Genomic DNA, 10,000 nt, shown 5'->3' with positions numbered 1-10,000 from the left:
AGAAACTACTGACCAGATGTTTTCAAACACCATCACCTGAAACACCTTCAAAGCAGTACAATCTCATAAAACATTCAGAAAGATTATCTGACTTAATGAATGCTCAAAATGCAAGCTCAAATCTACCCTGTAAAGCAATCAAGTTTTTAGCAACTATTTTGACCTTAGTGACACAAACAATTAATTCTGCAAACCTAATATCAAAATAAAATTCTACATCTAATGCAGAATAATTTCTCAATGTAGTTAATCTAAAACAACATTTAAAATATGCTACCTCCATATATTATACGAACTAGTATTTAGTACTAATTTCAGAAGATTAGAAAAGAATGAAGGAGAGAGTAATTCATCAGAAGGCTTTTTTATTACTAATTTTTCAGTGAATATAAAACGGCAAAGCACACTAACAAAGATGTAGCTCCTATGAATATATCCATTATATTATAAATATTAAAACTTAAAGATAGTCCAGCTTTCAGAAATATTTAATATTAATAAATTAAATGCTAGGAAAAAAGTATTAGCTGTAATTTATCAATCCCCTTTACTCCGCCAATCCATTTATCATTAACTATTTGTTACAGTGTGTTTCAAACACTAACCCTTCCTCCTAAATATGGCTAATTTAAGGTAAACTGCTCACCTCTATAAAAATGAAAGATCCATAAATATCAAGGTAAACCGACCACACTCTGCCAGAAGTTCATGACAAACAAAATCTTATTTTGCTTGCATCACTCACCGCCTCCTAAATTATATTTCCAAACAAGAGACCTCAGACAACAATGATCAGCCCATTTTACTTCTAAGAAGTACCTTCTTTGTTCAAAACTTTACATTTAAATAACACCAAGGAAAGACAAATTTGTAAAATTATGTCACCTATGAATTTGTTTTAGTATTTTCCCCACGGTTTTTTTTTCCTAAAGCATATTGAATATGTTTGCATTAAAGGCAATAACTGCATTATAGAAAAGAACACTCCAATCTTTAATGAACTTAAAGACCCATTCTAAAATACACTCATGGAAGGACAAAAATTCACTAGCCTTAAGTTTTCTACCTACACTAACATGGTAAAATCACAACCAAGGGAAGAGACATTTACAAAGCTTTTTGAATGTTTATTTATCAAATTATTACATATCTTCCTGTAGACACTTCCTGAAGTGTCTTTTGTAGACACCTACTATACCCATTGTGCTAAATCACTTCTAGGAGGCACTCCACAAACATGCAATGTATGACTGAAGTTCCTAGGTTATCAGAAGGACATAACTTTTTGCAATTTACTCTTGTTTATGGTTTATATCAACAAACTGTGCAGAACAAAGTAAACTTCAGACTCAGGTTATAAACACACCTAACAGATTTATCATAAAATGCCTCCAAAGTACTATAAAGCATAGCCATGATTTGACTCTCTTTTGTTTTTAAGATCTAATCAGAGCTTGGAAGAAAAAGAAAGTTACTTCTTTTCGTTTCCCTTCAGAACATATTGTCTATTAGTACTAAATTACAATATTCATTTTTCAGTGGTTAATTTCACTTGCTTTTATAAATGCCTTCTACTGTATTCTCAGGCAAATTAGACCTTAGCTATCAATTCTTAGGATTCTTATTTAGGGGAGTCAGTAGGAATATGATAGCAGTGGTATGATGTTTCCAGTAAATAGATTAAAAGGAGAGAAGGGCTGTCCTGAAAACTGCATTCATTTTAGGTAAAATAGGCTAATCCTGGAGCTTTGGTAGACACTGAAATTCTCATGATGGTTAAAAAAATATCTAAAAACAAGATAAAAATTATCTTCCTAATGATTACTAGTGATTACTGCCTGTGAAAAGAGACGTACTTTCAAAATAATAGGGAACCTATTCAAAGTGTTATGTCTAGCTCTTTTAAAAGATTGTTCTTGAAAACAACGCCTAAAGGTTAAAACATTATTCAGTACATATAGTCTAAGATAACTTTCTAAATACTGTTGTTATTTGAAATAATGATTCTATTAAATTTTACTGTCACGTGGGCATTTGCTTTAACTTTTGAGATGCATTCTATCTCCTCATATATTAACTTAAAACTGTGAATGATGGATCACTTAATTTGAAACATTTTTCAATAATAATCGTTATAGTTTCATTATAATGCTTTTTTTTTTTTTACATTTGGTCTGAATGCAATCAGAATCTTAAAGAAATGACCTTTATTTTAAAGCAGATCAAATATAATCTTGTTGTCAAACAGGTATACTCATTCTGGCCTAATATAAGTATATGCTTTGAAAGCTTTCTCTTCTCTGTCACTATTTCCACAGACTTGAATCAGTGCAGAATGGAGTGGCTATTCCTTGGCTGAAAAGAATATTTCACTGACAAACAAAATTGGGAAAACCGAATCTCTCACATAAAAAGAATAATGGACTACTAAAAGTGTACCTTTATTGGGCAGTTGTTTACTTTTCTAGATTTAAATGAGAACTGCATTTTGTGAGCCACTTGCACAAAACAAAAAGTGCTCTTTAACGTGATCAAAAGATGTATATTCAGAACACCTTGAAATGAGTTTTCCAGAAAAGCCACATAGATGATCACAGTGTTTAGATGGTTCACAATCTCTCAGCAAATTTCAACTAATTAACAGCTAACATTCGCAGCCATCACAGGCAAGCATCTGTGTTATGAAAAGTCCTCGTGGTCCTTTTCACCTTAGCTGAGACTTGGAAGAAATTCATTGTATAAGCAAGTATCAAGTAATGTGGCCCTCTGGTGGAAAACTAAGTATCACGTTCTGCAGCACAATGTTAGACAGTGAACTAGAAGCTATAAAATATTTGTTACAAAGCTTTACAGATCCTTCCGAAAATCACCCTGCGAACTTAACTAATAGCTTGACACCCAAAGGGCACTCTGGTGCTGGCATGACGTAACGAATATGAAAATCCTATCTTTCCCGATACTTCGATCATGTTCCCAATAATCATAAATGCTCAGCATCCTTGAGCTTCACACAACATGCTCAATTTGCTATGAATACATTTTTCACATTCAAGAAAACAGGCCGATTTGTTTTAAGGAATCACTGAAGAAAACAAAACTTACCTGCTGTTGTTGCAGATGCAGCAGTTCTACTGTGCTTACTTCCGAGCTGGTGTCACCACTTGATCTTCCATCTCTGCTGCCAGCATCTAATTGGCTGCTTAGAGTGCTCATTCCATTTTGATTCATTGAACTGTTGCTTATTGTCTCTGTCGCAGATTCCTGCATCATGACTTAATACCTAAAAGTGATTAAGAAGTATCAATTAACACACGTTACACCTTCACACTTCCATTATCAAGATGTCCCTCTCTGCCAATTACAGAGACAGCATCTTTGGAAGGAGAAAAAAAAAAAAAAAAAAAAGAACCCACCCGCCTTGAATAGTCATTTACCGAGAAAAGCAATACAAATTCAGCTTTCATCCAGATACTAATCACTGAAATTATGGTTTCTATAAGCAATTTTTGTGTGGTTACATTTAACAGCCAAAGTAACATACCATGCATATGGCATGGTCGATAGCATTTATGAACGACCACATTTTAAAGTCTACCTATAAAACCAGCTTAAATGAAGGCACGATGGCACACTCTGTTCTATGTTTCCTATTATCTACCTTTGACAACCATGGATGACTATACAGCCTTATTTTAAATATTCACTATCTTGATTCTGACAGTTCTTTACAGCACATCTTATGCAAAGCTGTTGTTTAATGATGCACAGCTAATCATACAAAATTAAAATTTTGTAAGGGTGTTACAAATCATATGGTATCAACCAATGATAAATAGTATAATGGGTTTCTTTTTTTTTTTGTGACTAAATAAAATTTTGCCTTGGAGGCATTTTAAGAAAAAGCTCCTGCTGCAAACACGTCAGATATTGCCTATTTTTTTAATCAAACAGCTCATATTCATTTATTTTTCTGACATTTAAAACATTTAATACTGTCCTTCCTGGGAAGTAATTAAGCTTATGCATGAGCAGCAATCAAACTGTTCACTTGAAGATGACTTAAAACTCAATTTTAACATAGGCAAATAAATGAAAGTATATATAAAATTAATTTTCCAGGCATGTATTAGATATGAAAGCTGGAAATAAAATCTATCAAGAATATCACTAATGATTGTGCTAAAAACAGCATAAATTATGCATATTACCTTCTCTACAGTAATAAATGTTTTATCATTTTCACTGCATAAATATACTGTACTTTCAGGATAGCAAGGAGATGTCCTGCCAAGATCAGTGGAAATCCTTGCAGTAAATAAAGAACCAATGTGCTCTTACAAACCAGAATTTCACAGTACATCTTGAATCTGTGGTTTAGAAAGATCAGTTTTGGCTCTCAGAGATATCTGAATCCTATCCTATAACCTAATAGCTGTACTTCCCTGTTTTACTTCTACGGACAGGATTTCAGAAACAACCTGGCTGTGCTGTGACTTGAACAGTTATGCTAGACAGACAGGGGGACTTAACCTAAAGTAAAGAAGGATGCTAAACTGATCACTCAATCTAATTTTTTATAACTGGGAGATTTCACTATTTTAAACTTGGTCATATTTTAAGACTTTTGTCCACTGAATGATTTTAATGCATTTATTCCAGAGCAGATATAAGCTTAATATCTTTTTGTGTCATGGAGAAACCCTCTTCCCCAGATTCTTACAAAATGTGATCATGGACACACACACATAGACAGACAGACAGACACACAAACACAGAAACATATCCAATAGATTTTTTTGCATGCTAATATTACAATTATTAAAAACTAATAGTTATAATTTAATAGCTTTAATAGGTATTTTCATCAAAGCCTAAGTTATTAGATTATTTCTACGACTGTAAAAAGTCAATTAAAAAATGAAAGACCTGCTGATTTATAAAAGACCACCAGTAGCTGGGCTAGCAAAGCGAGTCAGTATAAGAAAAACTACATATACAACTTAAAGCTGTTCTGATTAAAAAAAGAAAAAAAAAGGCTGCAACAACAACAACAACAACAAAATGCATAATCACAAAAGAGGCAATTGCTAGAACTACAGCAAAAAACTTTTGAACCAAATGTGCTTATGAATAAATAGGTTTTGTTAAACACCTTACCGAACATTAACAAAGAAAAATCACACAAATGAAAACTGATACACAGTGATGGATTTTATAGGAAAAAAAAAAAAACAAAGCTAATACTCTTTTCTGAGATTAGGCAGCTAATAAGTATTCAAATTAGGCATAAATTTTACATGCACAATGTTTAAAATATTCAGAGAAAAGGTCTGATTGCCTTTACTACTTATATGAAAATTATAATTTGGGTCCTCTGCAACTGTAGAAACAGACAGATAGAACTTCTACTACATATTGCATTTAAATTTTACTTCTGACAATAGATTGAGTATATGTGTATGCATATGTTTTTACTTCACCACCCAAATTTATTTGAAATACTTGTTATCTCTGGGTGGAGTATGCAACACAAAAAAATTTAAAAAAATTAAAAAGCTTTATTTTCAAATGTTGCAGACAAATGCAGTATTTAATATTAACCTTTGTGTAGTTAATGTCAGAACTAATTGGATGAATTAAAGAATTCTGCATATATTATTGTGTTATAATCAAGGCCATCAAATAATTAAACATAATCAACAAGCAGAGTCATGGGTCTAAATCTTTATTACAATTATAAAGGAAGACCTACATAACTTCCAGTTCCTATTATCCAGAGGATTTTATTATACCTTGTGGAATTTTTGACTTTATGAAACCCTAGAGTATAAACCGTGATTCACATTTTTGGTTCAATCAACTGAGAGTTAGTAAAATCACACTTAAGAAAAACAATAACAGGGACAGTACTTTTTTCTCTATAAAACAAAAGCATCTGACCTGACATTAATAGGGAAAAAAGAAGGCGACTGTGTAATCAGAGGATTCCACTGTACATATCACTTAAAGAAGACAGCTTGGAGCATGTCCACTATAAAGGAGATGTATCTTCAACGATAATGAAGATGCTTTCCAGGATTTACTGAGTTCCTCCTAGTGGTTTCTCCACACCTATTTTCTACTAGACAAAATATGTCTGGCACAATGTGAGGTGCTGTGTACCTTTTAAAGTATATTTTAAATAATTACAAATTCAACATATTCTTTCAAAGTGGATGTGCTTGTGATCCCAAACACATCGAACTAAATTATTCATTCTTCTCAATCCTACCACAAACATTTTACAAAAATCAGTGAAAATCAATTCTGGATCATTAAAGGGAAAGGTGAAATTGGGAGTCGCTGTCGTAATGTTGGTCTGAACTGTTAGCTAAACCTTTAAATCTTTCGTCATAATACACAACTTTTTGACCACATCAGAAAATAACTCTTCGGATCTTGCCCTCCAATGATACGGTTCTACTTTCCTCCCTCGCATTAAGTTTTCCTTTCTTTCCTTTTTCTTTATTTCTTCTTCTTCTTCTTTTTTTTTTTTTTAAGCAAGTCACTGTACAGATACTTTTTCTCTACACCACTTCCCTTTTGAAACATTAAACTGACACTGGAACTGACTGCACGAGATTGCATTTTCTCTTCCTAAACAACTTGAATTGAAAGGTTACTTAGTGTAACAATATTTACTTGCAGAATTGTGTTGTTACCAAGGGTATAATGGATGGTGGCTATGCAGGTTTACGCAAGAATGAGTGAAGCATGAGGCATTAGCCATGTGTTTGACATGTTTCAAATTGCTATAATCCAGCATTAAACACACCCAGCAATTCATGCCATTTCTTGCAGCCATAATCTTGAATAAAGCGTGCACAACCACTTATTATATAAATTAGTATATGACTCCCTGTTATAGTCACAACAGTGCTTTTGTGTTTATTTTGCATCAAGATGTAGTCTTTTATTTGTACAAATAGCAGGATATAAAGACATAGCTCAATTAGACCTCCTTACTTTATGATAGGGTGGTACTGAATGCTAGACTTGTTGGTTTTATTTTTTCCTTTTAGAGTTAGAGGTTCCGTTGGTATAAAACTGTACCATGTGAGATAGACATTTGCCAGAGCGATAACAGAAACCTGTATATATCCTATTCCGCATTCACTACAATGTTCAAAAGTTCGATACTTGACCTGGGCCAGTACAGTTAACTGTGTTAACCACCACCAGGGACACTATTGGTCCTTGATGCTTACTCAACTTCTTTTCTCCCAGGTTCTCTCTCTCTCTCTCTTATCTTTTCTACTTCTCTCCTTTCCTTCTCTTCTAACCCCTATCCCGTGGGTGTGTATGTGTAAGTATAGTATATATGTGTGTGGATAGACAGATGTGGATAGATTGATCAATCAAACTATGGATGTCGAGGATGGTAAGAAGGGAAATATAACCTCTACCTCTCCCCACACTCCTCCCTCCATATAAACAGACACTCCATCTTAAAATCTTGGTGCTTTAATATTAAATCTCTTTTTTGAGGGCCATCTTCCTATTTAATTAAAGCAAATGAATGGAGAAAATGACTTTCTGAGAAACTGAGACTAAATAACAATCCATATAAAAGTTTTAACTATTTCTGTGAACTTTTCTTAAACAAAATTATTTATAGTGATATCAAAGAACATTTCATGTCCAGTATCTTCTAGAGTCTAATTTATCAACCAAATATGTACATTGACCCCAAAAGATTTTTGAATATGATACAGGAAGAAAAGCATGAAATCAAAATGTCATCATGTATTCTTAAATAATTCTTAATCATTTTTAAATTATCAATGTTAAATATTCACAAATATTCCTATGCAAATTCACACAAGAAAGAGTTCAGTATGAGGAAAGCCTACATATGCCACAATAAACCACATATATTACCTCAAAATATCAACTAAATTCTGATTTTGAAAACTTGACTGTACTACAAAACTTTTGAAAGAAACTAGCATTTAAATAATGATAAATTCTGTGCTCTAGTGGAATTAATTCATCACGGACACCATGCACAGTGCATTTGATATCTACTACTGCTTTGCTAAAAGTCTTTAATGCTAAAAATTGCCTAATAAATCAAAATGCCAAATATGAAGGACATAGTTGAATGTGTGAGAACAAAAATTGAACAAGCACATGGATATTTTTAAAATTTAAACAACTGAAACAGGATGTCTTTTAAAATATGATTTGGGAAAGGATATCTGTTGTTATAGCAAGTGTTATGATCTTTATTATAACAGGTGATATGATCATAAGTAAATGAAATTTAAGTTGTTGACAAAGTATTTGCCACTACTCTTCACCCGTTTAAACAAAATGCCTAAAATGCTATTCACAAATTAAGATTACCTTCCCAGGGAGAAAAACAACAACTTTAATTAGTAAAAATTCCAATTTTCATTCAAAAAGGTTAGTATGTCGAACACGCAAAGTTGCAAAGACATTTCAACAGGGTAATTTTTTAAAATAATGGTCATGACTGCCTTTAGCAAACAGAATACTGTTAAACCTTCAACAATGGCAAACATCTGGGAAACACTAGAGTAGACCAAACGAAAATTTTATCTTTCACTTCAATCGGCTATTAGTGAATTTAGCAACTCTCTATGTTATGTTTTACTCCAGGACCAAAATTAACCTAAGTTTTAAAACACAAGGAGCAAGACATAAAAATTTCATTACAGATATAGTATAAAATACTAAAATTATTTAATCTCCATGCCATTTCACTTAAATGTAGTACAACAGCAAATTGGAAAGAATGGTTGCTATCTAGATGTATTTTACTGCAACATTATGATTCTGCATCTTATAATTCAATGATTCCCCATTCACAAGTATGACTCGAAGGGAAATGATAATACTGATGATTCTGATGAACTAATTGTTCCCATATATATTTCAAAATTATATTTGTACACTAATCTTTATATTTAAAGTCTCATACATTTATATAATTTCCATACCGAGCACTTATTTCTCAAACAGGTGAAAATGTATACCAAGTTTTAGTTTTCAGGGTATATCTGTAAATGGTCAGTCTTCCCTTTAAGTCCATAAATTTTAATGCTAGTTTAGCTCATTAAATTTTTTAATGTTTGAAGTCAGTCCTTTACAACATTAACATTTATTTTCTTTAAAACAAGGGAAGGAGGAAGCTTAGGGAAAGTTTATTTCATTCTGTTACTCTATAACCTCTGACAAATTGAGCTGGTGTTCATTTCTAACACCAAAATTAATATTTTTTTGCAGTGGATTGAACTATCTATCTATATGTCTTACAAATGTGAGAGGAGGGACTTAAAAACTACAAAATGTTACCTAGGTACTAATATAGAAATAAACATCGGTTACAGTTTACAAGAGACCTGATAAGCAAGTGTATTGTCACACTTCTTCTCCTTGCCTAAAGAAAAAATATCCTTCGATTCTTGAGACCAGGAATATTTTAGTATAGGATATAGAGAATTTAATAGTAAAAAGTGTTAAAGCAATAAGAAATAATTAGATCTCCAAGAACATAGAAAGACCTGCCTAGCAGGCAAAACCTCCCTCTTTTTTTTTTTATTTAAAAAGCTTAGTGATTGAGTTGTGCAAGCTTGCAAGCTTCCATGCAGTGGGTCCACTTACAGTCAAATTCCCAAAGGCTGGACTACTTGCAATAGCCTTCACTGATCCCCTGGCTAATGAGAGCTCTGAGTATGTACTTCTCTTGTGATGGCATTTTCACCTTTCCTGCCACATATCTTTCCTTAACCCTCAAGCTTACTTTACTTCAATCTCCAGTCTCCCGCCCACAGCAACTCCCCGGGATCCCTTGCTGTTTTTCCTGAGCATAATACAGCTCTCCCACGGATCCTCATTCTCTTGCCCTTTCAGCACTTTTTACTTCCAGGCTATCTTTTGGGCGCCAAGTGTCCCTTTAATAGTGCTCCTCACCAGACCCACCTCTTGCCTTCCC

General features: G+C 33.1%; 1 protein-coding gene across 50 annotated transcripts in view; it reads right to left on the bottom strand.

Annotated features, from left to right (window-relative positions):
* Positions 1-10,000, bottom strand: part of FOXP2 (forkhead box P2) — a 553,446-nt gene that overhangs the window by 248,900 nt on the left and 294,546 nt on the right. For 49 of the 50 annotated variants that reach the window (XM_072764793.1, XM_072764790.1, XM_072764800.1 and 46 more), the window contains one exon: positions 3,103-3,280. In XM_072764793.1, coding sequence (XP_072620894.1) covers positions 3,103-3,270 — 168 coding nt within the window. In that variant the 5' untranslated portion in view covers positions 3,271-3,280. Of the gene's footprint in view, positions 1-3,102; positions 3,281-10,000 lie in introns of those variants that run through there. The other variant, XM_072764831.1, reaches the window with a different exon arrangement.

This window comes from Vulpes vulpes, chromosome 7 (genome assembly GCF_048418805.1).
Source record: "Vulpes vulpes isolate BD-2025 chromosome 7, VulVul3, whole genome shotgun sequence".
Classification (NCBI taxonomy): Eukaryota; Metazoa; Chordata; class Mammalia; order Carnivora; family Canidae; genus Vulpes; species Vulpes vulpes.
Note: the sequence above shows the minus strand (reverse complement) of the source record. Positions and strands in the feature narration are given on the sequence as shown.